Source organism: Bufo bufo, chromosome 1, assembly GCF_905171765.1.
Source record: "Bufo bufo chromosome 1, aBufBuf1.1, whole genome shotgun sequence".
Classification (NCBI taxonomy): Eukaryota; Metazoa; Chordata; class Amphibia; order Anura; family Bufonidae; genus Bufo; species Bufo bufo.
Genome location: NC_053389.1, coordinates 30715486 through 30734794, shown reverse-complemented (window position 1 = coordinate 30734794; position 19309 = coordinate 30715486). Strand labels below are relative to the sequence as shown.

The following is a 19309-nucleotide window of genomic DNA, read 5'->3' as shown; positions in this document are numbered from 1 at the left end:
GGACATACAGTACAGACCAAAAGTTTGGACACACCTTCTCATTCAAAGAGTTTTCTTTATTTTCATGACTATGAAAATTGTAGATTCACACTGAAGGCATCAAAACTATGAATTAACACATGTGGAATTATATACATAACAAACAAGTGTGAAACAACTGAAAATATGTCATATTCTAGGTTCTTCAAAGTAGCCACCTTTTGCTTTGATTACTGCTTTGTACACTCTTGGCATTCTCTTGATGAGCTTCAAGAGGTAGTCCCCTGAAATGGTTTTCACTTCACAGGTGTGCCCTGTCAGGTTTAATAAGTGGGATTTATTGCCTTATAAATGGGGTTGGGACCATCAGTTGCATTGAGGAGAAGTCAGGTGGATACACAGCTGATAGTCCTACTGAATAGACTGTTAGCTGCTTTTTTCTTGCCATAATACAAATTCTCAGTCTATTCAGTAGGACTATCAGCTGGGTATCCACCTGACTTCTCCTCAACACAACTGATGGTCCCAACCCCATTTATAAGGCAAGAAATCCCACTTATTAAACCTGACAGCGCACACCTGTGAAGTGAAAACCATCTCAGGGGACTACCTCTTGAAGCTCATCAAGAGAATGCCAAGAGTGTGCAAAGCAGTAATCAAAGCAAAAGGTGTCTACTTTGAAGAACCTAGAATATGACATATTTTCAGTTGTTTCACACTTGTTTGTTATGTATATAATTCCACATGTGTTAATTCATAGTTTTGATGCCTTCATAGTCATGAAAATAAAGAAAACTCTTTGAATGAGAAGGTGTGTCCAAACTTTTGGTCTGTACTGTATAATGGCAGATCTTCGAGCAGGCTATAATTTCCGATAGGTGCAGGTTCCACCTCTGGGACCCACTCCTGTTTAAGGAACTGCGCATGCGCGGCTTCCTCTCCATTCTCAAAGGCGCAAGTTCTTGAGATAGATAGGAGTCGGTCCAAGTTTTGGGGCTCACTTCTATTGGACATTTATGGCGTATCCTATCCTAGGGGGTCAACCTCCTCCGACAACACAGCTCCCAGCACACTCCCTTCACTTCTAGGGCTGTTCCAAGAACAGTCAAGCAAGTGTGCCAGCTGGGAGTCGTAGTTTCGCCACAGCTGGAGTCCCGAAAGTTGCTGACCCGTCCTTTGCTATATGATAAATGTTCAGAACCGCAACCCTTTTTTTTAAATGTGTCGAACTAATACTTTTCACAGCTGAAGGTCTGTTACAATTGTAGACCATAAAAAGACTGGGCTCTACTCTGATGCATTGTAGCAGAGCATCAGAAGAAGTGAGAGATGTGTTGACCTCCTAGAAACTATTGTCACAAACCCTCAGCTGTGAGCAGTGGTTTTCCGCATCTGACCAGGAACAAGAATTTTTCTCCATTACTGACAGCAAGCGGAATTCGGAGAGGAACCGAATCGCATGCAAAACGTTTCTTTCTACAACAATTTAATCTTTGGATGTTTGTGAAATGTGGGAGAAAATATAAAATATGAAGAGTGGAGAATCTGCTCATCTTTTATAATGGCGCTGGAGCGTTGTAAGAGCAGCGGATGCTTGATGGAAATATCAGCCTTGGAGATACTTGACATTATCCGGTTATATCACATCGGTGGGGGTCCTACCGCTGAGACCTCCACAATCGCGAATGGGAGCCCCCCTGAAATGGATGAAGAGGCTGGTCAGAAAGGCGCACCACCTCTCCATTTCTATGGGAGCGTCGGCCATAGCTGACCTAATGAGATATTCCAGGTTAGGATAGCCTTCAGCCGGCTCTGATCTCAACCAACGTGGAAGGGGAGATGGGGGGGGGGGGGCCAGCGGGTGACATGCTGCAGAGAAAAGAGGACAGAATTAGATCCTCCTCTCCCAGTATGTGACCCCAGTGGGAGGCTAACCTGGACTTCTGTGCATGTTATCAATCCCCCCTCCCAGAAAAGGAGATGATCACTAGCCCATCTAATCGCCTCTTTGCAACTAATTAGGCAATTTTATTCACGCCACAACCCAGACATTTACCAGCATCCCGATCATAGTGTCGCAGACATCGGTAAAGTCTCCATCTTACACAGTCTTTCCGTCCATACTGGATTATTTTTTTTGTGTAAAACCTGCGCAGCGCTTCTCTAGTGATTACGTCACACGACTGTCACTAGTGAGTAAGATCTAATACTTCTGACCGATGTCACCATGAGTGATCGTTTACAGTTCGTTTTACAGGGCAAACTGGGCTCCTGCATAGGGCTGCACTGTTCGGGGGCAGCAGTGAAATAGGGGGAGGGGAATGGATTTTTTTTTCCTGGCTTTGTGGTTATTTGCTGCTCATTCGGTACACCTGTTCACACCTGAGGCCAATTCATCAGTTTTTGTTGCATTTTATTTTATAAATCACAAAAAAATGAGAAGTATAAACAAGCCATTGGCGTCAAATAACGCCCCGTGTTAAGCCACGCCCCCGAAATTACGCATTTTTATTTTTTATTTTTTTATAGCTCCTATAAACTTGGCCAGTGTCTCTTGTTGGGAAAGTTGACAAAACTAGATAAGACCCATACTTTAAACTTTACTAACGTTTATTTATTGGTCACATAAAACGCAGTAAGAAATAATACTACAAACGTAAAATTCCAGAACTGTTCTCCACTCGCCTGCTAAAAAGCAATGAAAGCTACATATCGTTCCGCAAAAAAAAAAAACTCCCTCAAACAGTTACAGAAGCGTAAAAATTGCCGGGTCTTTTGAACAACAAATCATTTTATTGGGCAAGTAGTATAACGTAACGAAATAATTGTGGCCGCGTCGGGCTGACCGCACAGTGAAGTCATCTATATAACGAGCAGCAGGACCGGCTCGCCCGACACCATGGGCATCGGCACCTCGCTAAAATTCAAAGTGCGTTTTATCTTAGGACACGTATAGCAAAATTAAAATACAATCTCCTAGGTGTTTCACGTTCAGGGTACACGGGAAACGCATAAGAGGTTGTCATTTTGTTGAAGGTGCTCTAGGATAAAGTGAAGTTCGAATTTTAGCACCTTGCCGATTCCCTGGAGTTTTGGATTTCACGTTACATACACCACACCGTAAATGCATCCCAAAAATTGTGTGGAAATTGCTGGGACCAGGCTCGTTCACGCCCCGACCTCGGCTGCTTGTTCTCGGGTCCATCCATGTAAATCTTCTTCCGCTTGCATCAAATGACCACGTGGCGCTGGGGCGCCAGAGCACCGCAGCATCCAGTGATTGGCTGCAGCAGCCCCCAAGCAGAGGGACCCGAGACGAGCAGCAGGTAAAGTATGGTCTCCATTGCGGGTCCCGCCAGTCGTGGGAGGTCTGGAAATGAATGCACAACCCCCTTTAAGGCGGTCATCTGGTGGGGAGTCGTACAAGAACTGCATTATGATGTGTGTGTGGTTTTTTTTTTTTTTTGTTTTTTTTTACCTTTTTATAGGGTAAGCGCTGCGCTCCCCGATGTAATTATGTTGCGGGCACTTGTGAGATCTCGCAACGTACGTTTTTTTTACACGTGATCCTAGTCCAGGCAGCCTCTGGTCCTGTGCTCTGTCTGCGCAACCCATACATCGCGGGTTCAAACCGGGCCAGGATCACGTGTGCATTGTACGTCTCGTGATCCCGGAAGCGCCCGCAACATAATTAGACCGGGGGAGCGCAGCGCTCGATCTGTAAGGTTAAAAAAATAAAAATAAATCATCATAAAGCAGTTCTTTTAAGACTCTCCACCGGATGACCCCTTTTATAGCTAAAATTATTGATGTCACTAAGGGGTTAAAAAAAAAAAAGAAATAGAAGTGTCCTTTCCAGGAGAGTTTTTTTTCCTGTGACTGCTCAGGGGTTAAATAGCACTGAGGAGGGTGTGATTTGGCAGGTCCTGATCCTGCCCCGCGTGACCTTGTCCTCAGCTGACACCTCATGGCCTCTTGAAGCGCCCGAAGGGTTCCTGAGCCATAACCTGGGAAGAAATGGTGAGATTGTGCACTGATCCGTCGCCTCTCAGCGCCGTGTGTGAACAGCACACTAGGCTCTTTGTATAGGTTTAGGTCATAATGCATAGGCCCGCTCACCACGTCAAGGTGGCATCTACGGATGGGTACTTGGTCTAAGCAGAGGCCACCTTGACGTGGGGAGCGGGCTTATGAAATTTGATGGATATGTATACAAAGTGCCTCATGTAAACCCGAGAACCTCAACTGCTTGCCTCCAGAAGCTATAAACCGGTATGCACCTAAGCGTTCGGCCACACTCCGATCGTGGTTGAGCAGTGTAGTAGTGCTAGCAAAGAAATGAATGGTGTGACCTCGACCCCAGAATTGCAAAAAAAACTTTTTGCAATTCTGGGCCGGCGGCAAACGTGCGAGTTGCGCTGCAACCCCATCTATATCTATGCCAGCACTGCTACACTGCGCGACCAAGATCAGTTATTGGCCGAACCCTTACACGTCTCACAGCTGAAGGGTTGTCGCACTGGTAGCGCAGACCTTTCTTCTCTCCTGAGTTTGTTGCAATGTGTCCCTCTGGTCTAGACTGTGCAGCTCACAGAGGATAGCATCATACACTAGCTGCAACTGTAACAAACCCACAGCGGTAGGAGGAGTGTATGAGTTGTATGTCACCAGAAGGTTGCTGTTCACAGACACCAAGCAGAGATCTTGGCAAAGGAGGGAACATGAGCATTAGAAAGCTGAAAAAGGTAATATTTGATATGGAGGAAAAAAACAGTGAATGGCCGCCATTTTGATTGTCACCCAGCTTTCCGATGTACAGATTAGACTAAGAAACTGATGAATAAGAGATGGACTTAGAATATCCCCAGACTGACGCTAAAGACCAGCGCGGTCACTTTAACCCCTTCAGGACCTTGCACTTTTCCATTTAGTTTTTTACTGCCGGCCTTCCCGGAGCCATAACTTTTTTTTATTTTTCCATTCACATCGCCGTGATGGGTCTTTTTTCTTCCGGGATAAGATCCATTTTACTACGGCATACGAGGTAGTGGAAGCTGGGGAAAAAGGTGGTGGATGGTTTGGAACTGGGAAACGCATTTCTGCCGCAAATTCTGATCCCCGTAACTTTTTTTTTTTATTTATTTTTTTTATAGTTTTGTCTATAACAATGTGAGGGCTCGTTTTTTTGCAGAGCAATCTGTAGTTTTAATTTATTCGATTTGATTGATTTTAGGGTGTGTATGACTTTATAAAAATTGTATTATATTTTTTTTTTTTTTTTTTTTGGAAATGAAGTGAAGAACAAAATGCCAAATCAGCCAATTTCATGTTTATTTTCATTACGGCATACGGGATAAATATTTTTATGATAGTACAGGCATTTTCAAAGGCGATGCCTTTTTTTTTAATTATTATTTTTATTAGGGCTGCAGCGATTAATCGACGTTATCGATAATTTTCGATAACTGGATTAGGCTACTTTCACACCTGCGTTCGGTGCGGATCCGTCTGGTATCTGCACAGACGGATCCGCACCAATAATGCAAACGCTTGTATCTGTTCAGAACGGATCCGTTTGCATTACCATTATCATTGTTCATGATAATGCAAACGGATCCGTTCAGACTTTACATTGAAAGTCAATGGGGGACGGATCCGTTTGAAGATTGAGCCATATGGTGTCAACTTCAAACGGATCCGTCCCCATTGACTTACATTGTAAGTCTGGACGGATCCGTTTGGCTCCTCACGGCCAGGCGGAGCCCCGAACGCTAGTGTGAAAGTAGCCTTAGTTGTCAACGAATCCAGTTATGGAATAATCGGCCGATTCATTGCTATGCGGGAGCGGGCGGTCAGGCGCTATGCCTGCGGGTCCTTGAACTTTAAATCGCCGCATCTTTATTACCTTACAATTAAGCTCCAGTAACAGGCAGAGCGGGCGGAGGCGGCGGCGTAACGTCACTTACTCACGTGACGCGCATGCTCCGCCTGCTTCATTCATAAAGTGGGCGGAGCAGGCGCATCACATGAGTAAGTGACGTTACGCCGCCGCCGCCCGCTCTGCCTGTTACTGGAGCTTAATTGTAAGGTAATAAAGATGCGGTGATTTAAAGTGAAAGTTACTGCCGGTTAAGGAATACTGCTGTGAGCGGCGGGGCCAGGGCTGTTATGGGGGGGGGGGAGGAATCTGTGGATGGCACTGTTATGGGGAGGGGGGGGGGGGGGTCTGTGGATGACAGATCCCCCCCCCCCCTCCCCATAACAGTGCCATCCACAGATCCCCCATAACAGTGCGTCATCCACAGATCCCCCATAACAGTGCGTCATCCACAGATCCCCCATAACAGTGCGTCATCCACAGATCCCCCATAACAGTGCGTCATCCACAGATCCCCCATAACAGTGCCTCATCCACAGATCCCCCATAACAGTGCCTCATCCACAGATCCCCCATAACAGTGCGTCATCCACAGATCCCCCATAACAGTGCGTCATCCACAGATCCCCCATAACAGTGCCTCATCCACAGATCCCCCATAACAGTGCCTCATCCACAGATCCCCCATAACAGTGCCTCATCCACAGATCCCCCATAACAGTGCCTCATCCACAGATCCCCCATAACAGTGCCTCATCCACTGATCCCCCATAACAGTGCCTCATCCACAGATCCCCCATAACAGTGCCTCATCCACAGATCCCCCATAACAGTGCCTCATCCACAGATCCCCCATAACAGTGCCTCATCCACAGATCCCCCATAACAGTGCCTCATCCACAGATCCCCCATAACAGCGCCTCATCCACAATTTGTTTTAATATGGCATTTGAACATAAGTAAAATCATATAAACCCCTTTTTTTGTCATTTTGGTGTTTTTTCCCGATTAATCGATGAAATTATCGACAACTAATCGATTATTCAAATAATCATTAGCTGCAGCCTTAATTTTTATTCTGTGGAATGGTAGGTGATTTGAATTTTTATATTTTAAAAACCTTTTTTTTTTTTTTTAATTTCTTTTTTTTTTTTTAAGGCCCTCCGTAGGGATGAGTGAATCTACTTCGTATGGTACATCCGAAGTCTATTCTCTAAAAACTTTGCCCTAATACTGTGCGCAGATCCCGCTCCGTGCAGTATTAGAATGTATTGGCTCAGATGAGCTGAAGTTACTTCACGAGACTTCATCTAATAACTTAGTGAATTAATTATTACTGTAAAAAACCTTGGTGCCGAACTTGGGTTTGGTTGCTAGTGGTACCTTGCGGGAACTCAGTACAGTATTAGAACAAAGCGCATCATGGCGCCATGAGAATAGATGAGGATGCAAGGTGACAGGTTCTCTTTAAAGGGGTTCTCCGGGAATGAAGAAAATGAAAATACTTAAATATTGCTTTATTCTAAATATGTTCCCAAATATCTTTTATTAGTTAGAATAGCTCGTTTTGTCTGGAAGCAATCATCAGGGAAAATAAAATGGCCGCCGTCCTATTAGTTCACACAAAACCTGTCCTGATCACCCAGCAGGACAAGGTACTTTACAACACTGAGGTAAAGAGCTGCCTCATCCTCCTCTCTACTTGTCAGGGATTATGATCCTGAATACAGTTTAATATGGTCATCAGCTGAATCTCTGTAGGAATGGAGTTCATGAGGTACAGTCTCCATTCCCACAGTCCGTCCTCTCTGTACTTCATGTCTCCTCCATTCCTACATAGGTTCAGTTAACGTTCCTATAATCTGTATTCAGGATCCTAACCCCTGACAAGTAGAGAGGAGGATGAGGCAGCTCTTTACCTCAGTGCTCGGAAGTAACTTGTCCTCATGTGTGATCAGGACAGGTTTTGTGTGAACTAATAGGACGGTGGCCATTTTGTTTCCCCTGATGATTGCTCCCCCAGACAAAACGAGCCATTATAACTAATAAAAGGTATTTGGGAATATATTTGTAATAAAGTAATATTGACATATTTTCAGATTCTTAATTCCCGGAGAACCTTTTTAAGGACCTCGGCCAATTAGAATGGCTCCTGGCTGTCTGAGCCGTATCAATCCAGGCTTTTTATATTCGTTTATTAGGTTACTGTTGCTTATGTTACGGCCGGCATGCTGGGAGGTGTAGTTCACCCCAGGCATGACTCACCAGTGATGGTTTTGTGACGCTGGGATGCTTATGTTTGTTTAGCAGGCTGCCATTCCCTTGTATTGTGTACACTTCACAGATTGTGGTTGGAGCTGCTGATATTCACCACCTTCCGTCTTTTGGGGTGTGGAGGGGCTCAGCAGCTCTTGCTGTCAGCTTCACCCACACACCCGTATATATTTCCAAACCTCCTGTAAAGCTGAGCTTCACGTTATTTACCTTCGGAGCGGTCAGAGATAACACCCGTTATCTCGAGATCACAGCGTGCTGCCGTCCCCTTCACTTAAAGGGGTGTTCCGCTCCTATTAAGTGACGGTATATCACTAGGGGGTGCTGCTATTACACTGTGATCGGTGGGGTCCGGCTTATGGGACCCCCACTTAGGCCGTATTCATTTTGTGGTCCGAAAATCGCAGATCCATCTTTATGCTGCTGCATTTTATTTTTTTTCAGCAGGCCCATTGACTTCGATGGGTCTACAGTCCCCATTTTTCGGACATGCTCTGTCTTTTTGAAGATCAAACTTCCAAATGTGGAAAGCGCACGTGTGCTTTTCGCATCCGTATGCCGATTGTACAAAAGGATATGCGGACCAGAACTCATGGAACGCAGTGGGCCTGCAAAAAATGTGGATGCAGCGCGGACGGCCATGAAGGGGCCACAGTGCTGATTTTCCTGCGCAGCGCCACATCGCCTATCCGTACAGTAGCCCAGCTCCGTTCACTGGAGGCGCTGCACTGCAGGGGGGGAAGGGGACGCTGCTCTGAGTAAGCGCCGTGTCCTCTTCATCCGCAGGATCGATGGGGGTCCCCAAGGCAGACAGCAGCTGACCTTAAAGGGATTGGCCCACCGGGGGCATTGATGGCAAATCGCTAGGATAGATGCGGGTACCGTTTCCATAATGGAGCCCTCGAAATGAATGGAGAGCAGACGCGCGCGCATGACCATCCTCCATTTACTGCGGTCGGAGTTTGGCTACTTCCAGCAGTCCCATACCGGTGAACGGAGCCGTGGCTGTGCATGCGCAGTGAGGTCTCCATTTACTGATATATGGGACTACCCATAAAATAGCAGTGTGCGCTCACCTGCCAATTTTCGGAACTCCCATAGCGATGAATGGAGAGCACGCCACGCATGCGCAGCGCACTCTCCTTCTCTTCGGTGGGACCCGCGCCTGTCTGACATTGATATCCTAGGGATATGTCATCGTTGTCCCAGATGGACCAACCCCTTTTAAGTGCTCACATTTAAAACACAGCAAAAAATTTGGCGCACGCTCATTTTACGTCACGAGAAAACTAACCCCCCCCCCCCCCCACATCCCCTGTTCCAGACTCTTTCGGAAAGGGAGCCGCCATCTGCCCTTCATGTAAATTTGCCTCCATTGATTTGTGTCAAAAGAAGGCGCAACCTACGTCCGATTTCTGGGTGCCTATGTGCCTCTTTGTGGTTCGTTTCTTCACAGCTTGCTGTCAGTGACTGGAACACGGACACATTTTTTCTTGCACCGATACATTGTAGCTGACAAGGAGAGAGATTGCTGCTATGTTTCTTACAGAGGATTGTGTGGACTGGATACAGTGGTGACGAACCCTCAGCTGTGAGAAGCCTTAAGTGTGTATAGGCGTTTAGCCTCTGGATGTGAATGACAGTGTTGCTGAGAGCAAGCAGAGGTCTTGCAAACGGCAAGGAATGGAGACACCAAGTATATTACACAGCTGCAGTCTGGTGTCCTGCTGGTGGGGGCAGAACTGATGATGCATCCCTGCCCAGATCTGCAGATGATCGCTGCCTGGGCGATACTCTGCAGAGGCTCTGCTGGTCCCATGGTGATAACATAGCAATGGGTGGGGGGCGTTCATCAGTGGTGGCCTGATGTCCATGTACTGTCCTAGGACTTTCCCAAGCCCCTGCCCAAATCGGTTCACAAGGGACGTCCTCATCCTCAGCATTGTCTCGAGACGTCTTCATCTCATCCAGACCCCCCCCCCCCCCACCCCATAGTCTGCTCAAATATTTGCAGATGTTCCTTGGTGTCTGGAGTTATTGTCTGCACACGACCTCCTCGCTGAGTCTCCCCGGTGCAATGCCACCGCCTCGGAGGTCGTGCCATGGGTACGCAGCCCCAGTGCAAGGAGGCGGGCGCGTCCCAGCACCCTGACTGTGGTAACAAGGTCTAGATCAGAGGTGCTCAACCAGACTAGTGATGAGCGGCTCACCGGGGGGTCGGGTCCGGCACTAAAGACGTCTACAACATAAGGAAGCGGTTTACATCATGGTTTATTATTTATATGTACACCGTGACTGCACCAGCAGAATAGTGAGTGCAGCTCTGGGGTATAATACAGGATGTATCTCAGGATCAGTACAGGATAAGTAATGTATGTACACAGTGACTGCACCAGCAGAATAGTGAGTGCAGCTCTGGAGTATAATACAGGATGTAACTCAGGATCAGTACAGGATAAGTAATGTATGTACACAGTGACTGCACCAGCAGAATAGTGAGTGCAGCTCTGGAGTATAATACAGGATGTAACTCAGGATCAGTACAGGATAAGTAATGTAATGTATGTACACAGTGACTCCACCAGCAGAATAGTGAGTGCAGCTCTGGAGTATAATACAGAATGTAACTCAGGATCAGTACAGGATAAGTAATGTAATGTATGTAGACAGTGACTGCACCAGCAGAATAGTGAGTGTAGCTCTGGAGTATAATACAGGATGTAACTCAGGATCAGTACAGGATAAGTAATGTAATGTATGTACACAGTGACTCCACCAGCAGAATAGTGAGTGCAGCTCTGGAGTATAATACAGGATGTAACTCAGGATCAGTACAGGATAAGTAATGTAATGTATGTACACAGTGACTCCACCAGCAGAATAGTGAGTGCAGCTCTGGAGTATAATACAGAATGTAACTCAGGATCAGTACAGGATAAGTAATGTATGTACACAGTAACTCCACCAGCAGAATAGTGAGTGCAGCTCTGGGGTATAATACAGGATGTAACTCAGGATCAGTACAGGGTAAGTAATGTATGTACACAGTGACTGCACCAGCAGAATAGTGAGTGCAGCTCTGGAGTATAATACAGGATGTAACTCAGGATCAGTACAGGGTAAGTAATGTATGTACACAGTGACTGCACCAGCAGAATAGTGAGTGCAGCTCTGGAGTATAATACAGGATGTAACTCAGGATCAGTACAGGATAAGTAATGTAATGTATGTACACAGTGACTGCACCAGCAGAATAGTGAGTGCAGCTCTGGAGTATAATACAGGATGTAACTCAGGATCAGTACAGGATAAGTAATGTAATGTACACAGTGACTGCACCAGCAGAATAGTGAGTGCAGCTCTGGAGTATAATACAGGATGTAGCCCAGGATCAGTACAGGATAAGTAATGTATGTACACAGTGACTGCACCAGCAGAATAGTGAGTGCAGCTCTGGAGTATAATACAGGATGTAACCCAGGATCAGTACAGGATAAGTAATGTATGTACACAGTGACTGCACCAGCAGAATAGTGAGTACAGCTCTGGAGTATAATACAGGATGTAACTCAGGATCAGTACAGGGTAAGTAATGTATGTACACAGTGACTGCACCAGCAGAATAGTGAGTGCAGCTCTGGAGTATAATACAGGATGTAACTCAGGATCAGTACAGGATAAGTAATGTAATGTATGTACACAGTGACTGCACCAGCAGAATAGTGAGTGCAGCTCTGGAGTATAATACAGGATGTAACTCAGGATCAGTACAGGATAAGTAATGTAATGTATGTACACAGTGACTGCACCAGCAGAATAGTGAGTGCAGCTCTGGAGTATAATACAGGATATAACTCAGGATCAGTACAGGATAAGTAATGTAATGTATGTAGACAGTGACTGCACCAGCAGAATAGTGAGTGCAGCTCTGGAGTGTGAAATTATTATCCATAGTACCCAGACTGTCAGTCATCGGAGGGAAGGAGCTTTGCAGTAGTTTCTCCATGCCTTTCACCATAGTGCATAGTGATGATCTCATTGGTGTGGAGGGGCCCTTTAATAGGTAATGTCTTACTCTTTTGGCAGCTGCTCCCTATTTAAGGACGGGTTAACCTCACATTGCACAATGGCCTGTGCTCCTGTAGGATATTCAGGGTTGTTTGTCGTTGCTTTGTGATAAGATTTCTCTGTTTGTCCTCCCCGTCAGAGCTCTCGTTAATGGAGAAACTATTGATCGTTCCTCCCTATTTCTTTGTAAGGCTTTCAGACTGTGAGATCCGTTTCAGGGCTCTCACAAGCGGCCCAAAACGGATTAGTTTTGCCCTAATGCATTCTGAATGGATAAGGATCCGCTCAGAATGCATCAGTTTGCCTCCGATCAGTCTCCATTCCGCTCTGGAGGCTGCCTGCAGCGTTTTGGTGTCCGTCTGACGAAACTGAGCCAAACGGATCCGTCCTGACTTACAATGTAAGTCAATGGGGACGGATCGTTTTCTCTGACACGATATGGCACAATAGAAAACTATGGCAGGCATCTGTAATGCTGGGGGCCCACAACCGGTGGCACGCGTAATGCTGGGGGCCCACAACCGGTGGCACGCGTAATGCTGGGGGCCCACAACCGGTGGCACGCGTAATGCTGCGGACATTATGTATACAGAGGGCAGTGCGGGGGTTGGGTTTAAAAAAGAAAAAAAGCCAATTGAATCCATCTGTTTTTAGCGGCCGCTAAAAAACGGTTGCAAAAGGACCATTAAAAACAGACGGACAGAAAATAGTTGAAAAATAGTCCTGATAAACTGACAGTTTGTCGTGTTTTTTTAAAAAAAAATTAATTTTTTTCCCCCACTGCTGAGTGAGTGTAGCCCTAACTGTTGAGAAGCCCACCTCTCATCATGCTCTGACTGGGGGTTGTAGTCCCCTACCTGCTGCCGTGCTTTGCTCTGTTGGAGCTGTATGGTTGCATCACAGGGTCACGATTTTAGGATCACATGTCCATGATGCCCGTGATCCTGGTGGAAACCAGCAGAACTGTGGGTGCAGCTCTGGCGGTGACTGGACTTGTAACCTAGGATAATAGATTTCTAAGCCTGTGATGGGGGGTGGGGGGGCTGCTTTGATGTCGGAGCTCTCATTGACCTTGGTACCTTGGTGATAACTTCTAGATTACAGCTGGCAGGCGAACACTTTGTCTTGGCAGAGAAGAGAGTTCAGCTCTGGAGCTCGTGTTTGGCTCCTAAATAGCACTCATTGTGTTTCCATAAACTGTTACGTCATTGCTTATCCTCCTGTCACCACCAAAGCAGCTTTTGAAATTCTGCCTTTGACACTGTACCACTAGACCCACATCTGAAATGAAGTGCATTACATCATGAGCCCAAAGTAGGCCATTCCATGGCAGCAGAGTTTTGAATGCAGCTTTGGAAGTGACTAGAGGACAGAGAAGCCATGACACGACCCAAGCTGTGTACAATGTGTTTTATATTGAAGCAGAACTGGAAATTGTCTGTCGTGATCCCGCTGCTTGGTTGTGAAGCCCCCCGTCCCCCTCATGGTACCCCCTGCCATATATATTATTAACCTTCCCTCCTTGGTTCCAGGAGGGCCAATCCGGGTCCAGTTACCGGAGATCTTGTCACTGGAAGACGTGGTCCAGAAGAACCCGTATGTGACCAAAGGAGGTCGGTACAAGCCACCCGACTGCGAGTCCACACATAAGACCGCCATCATCATCCCTCACCGCAACCGGGAACAGCACCTTAAATATCTCCTGTATCACCTGCACCCCTTCCTGCAGCGGCAGCAGCTCAACTACGGGATCTACATCATCCATCAGGTGAGATCCGAATACTGGGGCCCCCGCAGAGAAATCGGAGGGAATTGCTAGACAAGCGACTCCCTGATACGTGAGGCCAAGGAGCGCAACTGCATGCCCTGCAGTCCTCTGTGGTCATGGAGGGGTTTGCACCCTGAGCCGAGGGATCCAAACACGTTCCCCAAAATCCCCTGGGAGTGGTATACAAAAAGAATGTAAGACGTACCTGCATGCCCGGCTGAGTGTGCATGTAACCTGCTGCCGGACACCTCTGATGGTGGCTTATCTTCCTGAAAAGGGCTTGTTCAAGACTTGGCTATTGATGACCAAATCACAGCACCCCCTGCTGATCGGCTGTCTGAAGTGGCTCTTCATCACCTACCAAGTGCACCGCCTCCTAGTGGCTGTGCTTGGTATTGCGGCTAGTTCCATTCCCTTGAACGGGACCGACCTGCAGAATGACCGGTGGGCGTGACGTCGCAGACCAAGGAAGAGGCCGCCACATTGATTAGTGGGGGTGCCTGCAGTCCGATATGGATGGCTTCTGAATTTAAGACAACCCCTTTTAAAGGGACTTATTGGAGGCATATCCTAGTGATAGGTTGTGGTTCCAGGACCTGCACCTTATATCTCCAGAACGGGACCCCTGAAGAGAGCGGAGAGAGCAGCACGCATGAGAGGTGCCCTCCTCCATTCATTTCTATAGGATTTCCGAAAAATAGATGAGCTCTTGCTCTGCTTTTTGGGGGGGAATTCCAATAGAAATGAATGGTCAGTGCGCTCTCCTTCACTTTCAGGGGGCCCGTTTTAGAGATAAGTGTGGGTACCACCTCTGAGACCCCCAGCTATCTGACTTTGATGCCATATTTTAAAGGAGTTGTCTGGGCTTTTAATATTGATTACCTATCCCCAGGATAATCAGATCGGAGGGGGTCCGACACACGGCACCCCCGCTGATCAACTGTATGAAGGTAGATGGCACGTACACACCACGCGCCTTTTCTTCATACAGCTGATCAGTGCGGGTGGCAGGCGTCGGACCGCCTCCGATCCTGGGGATAGGTAATCGGTATTAAAAGCCCGGAGAACCCCTTTAAGATAGGACATCAAAGTCCCAGATAAAAAGGGGGAAAAAAAAGAAGAAGAAATGGATTGGGCATGTTGATATCCAACAGCCCGCCCCACCTTTTGCCCTGACATCTGCAGTCTGAGAGTCTGGATACCCGCGTACACACTACATGCTCGGCTGGTCCTGATGAAATGTGTAGGTTAACCCTATGTGTACGGCCAGCTTCGAGTCGCTTTGTGACGCTCGAGGGGTCCATACACATTAGGTTCGCAGCTAATATGACAGGACCGGATGACTGTCTCATGTACACGGCGTCTGTAAGTGGCAGATATTTGGGAGCATAGAAGGGTCGGGCCTGTTGGGTTGCAGTGTGCCCTATCCTTTGTCCTCCAGGGAGCCTGGTGTGTCTGGCAGCTGCTTGTGACCCTCTCCCTGTTGGGACCACCTGCACCCTCAGTCCGTGACACGTGGCAGGTCCTCGCCGGGGATTATGTCGCAGTTCACATCGTCCTCCAAATGGCTTAAGAGAATTGCTATAAAGGGCGCCCCCGTCGGTCTCGGCGCTGTGATATTGGGGGGGTGCCCCCTCCCTCCTCTGACTCTTTCTCCTCTCTTTCCAGGCGGGGAATTATACATTCAATCGGGCCAAGCTGCTGAACGTCGGCTTTAAAGAAGCGATGAAGGACGAGGATTGGGACTGCATGTTCTTCCACGATGTGGATCTCATCCCCGAGGACGATCGCAACTTCTACACCTGCGACAAGTACCCGAAGCACGCGTCCATCGCCATGGACAAGTTCGGTTACAAGTGCGTACTGCCGTTCGTCCTACAATGACGGATCCCTTTAAATAGATCCTCTCTGTTATTCGTCTGCCTGTACACGTATCGCGTGACACGGGGGGGGGCGCTTTATTTAAAGTAGTCGCATGAACGCAAAATGGGCGGAGCTGAAGCAGAGTCTGCAAGAGTCGCAGGATTTTTCCTGATGCCATGATTCCTCTTTCTTCATAGAAGATTGGGAATCCCCTTTAAGGAGGAGCGGGCCCCTCTCCTGACAGGTCTGTAGTAAATACTTGTATTCCTCATGATGTCCTCATTCTCCCAGGACACAGCTCCCTCCTCTGTTATTCCTCCCGGAAATGTATGACTACATTGACTACTGGGTGTTACCGATTCTCCGCACAGCGTGACGCTGTCCAATTAGTGCTGTGTAGGGGACACACCCGACTGGTAACATCCAGTTTTAAATTTAGCTATACATTTTCTGGAGGAATAACGGAGGAACAACACCGTGATCCCAAAAAATGGGGCGTACAAGTATTTCCCTAATGTATTCATTTGGACGGCTGACTCTCCGCAGCCCCTTACCTACTGTCGCAGCGGCAGGTTCCCTTTAATTAATGTGAACCGCTTGATTGGCGGCTGCTTTGTAAGGGCTCATGCACATGGCCTCATCCGTTTTGCGGTCCACAAAATACAGAGGCAGTCCGTGTCTGCGTTTTTTCTTTCTTTTGCGGACCCGTTAACTGGGTCCGTGGTCCCCATCTTGTGGACATATTCTATTTGCAGAATGGACATACGAATGCGGAAAGCTGATGATGATTCAAGCGATTGCTGCATCCGCATGTCCGGCAGGATGAAGGATAAAACTCTTCCTATAGTTGGCCGCAAAATACAGACCCATTGAAGTCAAGGGGCCCTGCACAAACCTGGATGCAACACAGACGGTGCACCGGTATTTTGCGGATCTGCAGTTTGCGCACGAGGCCTAATCATTAGGCCTCGGCCTGCGGCTGCCAGTTATAACGTTCTGTGGCATGAGGACTTGCAGGTTCTATCTGCTTCTGGGAAAGTTGGGTGTCCAGTAAGTGGGGCCTTTTCTACAGCTAATCCAGAAGAGCTTCAGGGTGGGGGTTGTAATAGCGGCCATATTGCATGTTTTCCCTGAATGACCAGTCCGCCCAGTAATGCCGACGCAGAGGATCCATTAAAGCTTAGCTAGGCAGTTGGTAATCCCTGGGGACGTCATGTGCAGCAAGCAGAGCTACGGCTATCACATTGCAGTTACCGATAGAGTATTGAGGACTTTGGGAAAGCTGGGTGACCACATCAGGACCTACCTGATGCGTATTAGAAAGCTGAGCCTATGTATTTCCCTTTACAGGTTACCTTACAAGTCGTACTTTGGAGGGGTCTCAGCCCTTACCCCCGAACAGTACATGAAGATCAATGGATTTCCAAATAACTACTGGGGGTGGGGCGGCGAGGACGATGACATCGCAGTCAGGTAAGATGGATTGGTGTGACGCCATCTCGGTGAAGTGTGCTCCTTATCGGCTCCTTATCTCGGCCCGGACTCCGTCTGACACATTGGAAAACAGCAGTCGCCTCCACTGTTTACTCACGTCCTAGTGCATCACACCCCGTGACAGAACGGGCAAGGTCCTTCAATAGGTTTCTGGAGTGTATTAACCCCTTCAGGACTCGGCCTTATTTCACCTTGGGGACCAGGCCATTTTTTGCAAATCTGACCAGTGTCACTTTAAGGCTGGGTTCACACGAGCGTGTCCGGATGCGTCCCGGTGTATTGCGGCAAACCCGCGCGAGTAGGAACGCAATTGCAGTCAGTTTTGACTGCGATTGCGTTCCGATGTTCAGTTTTTATCGGGCGGGTGCAATGTGTTTTGCACGCGCGTGATAAAAAACCGACTGTGGTACACAGACCCGAACTTCTTCACAGAAGTTCAGGTTTGGGTTCGGTGTTGTGTAGATGTTATTATTTTCCCTTATAACATGGTTATAAGGGAAAATAATAGCATTCTGAATACAGAATGCATAGTAGGTGATCAATTGAGGGTTAAAAAAAATAAAATTAATTAACTCACCTTCTCCTCTTGATCGCGTAGTTACTGGTCTCTTCTTTACTTCTTTAATGAGCTGTGGGCTAAAGGACCTGTGGTGACGTCAGATCACATGCTCCTATCACATGGTCCATCACCACGGTGATGTGATCTGACGTCACCACAGGTCCTTTAGCCCACAGCTCATTAAAGAAGTAAAGAAGAGACCAGTAACTACGCGATCAAGAGGAGAAGGTGAGTTAATTAATTTTATTTTTTTTTAACCCTCAATTGATCACCTACTAAGCATTCTGTTTTCAGAATGCTATTATTTTCCCTTTTTATAACCATGTTATAAGGGAAAATAATACAGTGAATAGACTGTCATCTTAGCAATTATGCATGAAAATCGCACTGCAACCGCACTTGCTTGCGGATGCTTGCAATTTTCACTCAACCCCATTCACTTCTATGGGGCCTGAAAAACGCACAATATAGAGCATGCTGCGATTTTCATGCAACGCACAAGTGATGCGTGAAAATCACTGCTCATCTGAACAGCCCCATTGAAATGAATGGGTCGGTATTCAGTGCGGGTGCAATGCGTTCACCTCACACATCGCATCCGCGCGGAATACTCGCCCATGTGAACCCAGCCTAAGTGGTGATAACTTTAAAACACTTTGACTTATCCAGGCCATTCTGAGATAGTTTTTTTCGTCAAATATTGTACTTCATGACACTGGTAAAATGAAGTAAAATCATAAAATTTGTAAAAAATTGCAAATTTCCAAGTTTCAATTTCTCTACTTCTATAATACATAGTAATACCTCCAAAAATAGTTATTACTTTACATTCCCCATATGTCTACTTCATGTTTGGATCATTTTGGGAATGATATTTTATTTTTTGGGGATGTTACAAGGCTTAGAAGTTTAGAAGCAAATCTTGAAATTTTCAAAAACCCTCTTTTTAGGGACCAGTTCAGGTCTGAAGTCACTTTGTGAGGCTTACATAATAGGGGACTAGCAATCATGCTAGCTGCTCGGTAACCCTGATCTAGGGAACAGATAGCAGTGAACAGTGACAGGAGAGACACACTCACCAGTGCCCCTGCAGTTGACCCACTATCAGTGAATTTAATCAGTAACTGCCAGTAGCAATACTATCCTATACCTCTAGGGGGGAGGAGATATACCCTATCCAGGGATTCCATCCTATATACTGTATATACTGTCACACCTTGCAAGTGCAATCACACAACCCCGTGTATACGCTGACACACTGATAATTTTAAAGTGTATTGTTTTTTCCTTATAGTGTGTTTTGTCCATGAAATAATAAAGACAAAAATTTTAACATTTGTTAGTGACCCCTACAGGGATTGTAGGTCTCTAATAGACCATTGCTATAAGTATATAAATATCCCGAGGGTCACTAAAAGGGACTTTG

The 19309-nt window shown here is 46.8% G+C and overlaps 1 protein-coding gene across 2 annotated transcripts in view; it reads left to right on the top strand.

Moving 5' to 3' along the window:
* LOC120992648 (beta-1,4-galactosyltransferase 3-like) overlaps nt 1–19309 on the top strand; it is a 68799-nt gene that overhangs the window by 33215 nt on the left and 16275 nt on the right. For both annotated transcript variants that reach the window (XM_040421680.1, XM_040421681.1), the window contains exons 3-5: nt 13732–13967; nt 15636–15823; nt 17181–17303. In XM_040421680.1, coding sequence (XP_040277614.1) covers nt 13732–13967; nt 15636–15823; nt 17181–17303 — 547 coding nt within the window. The remainder of the gene's footprint in view (nt 1–13731; nt 13968–15635; nt 15824–17180; nt 17304–19309) is intronic.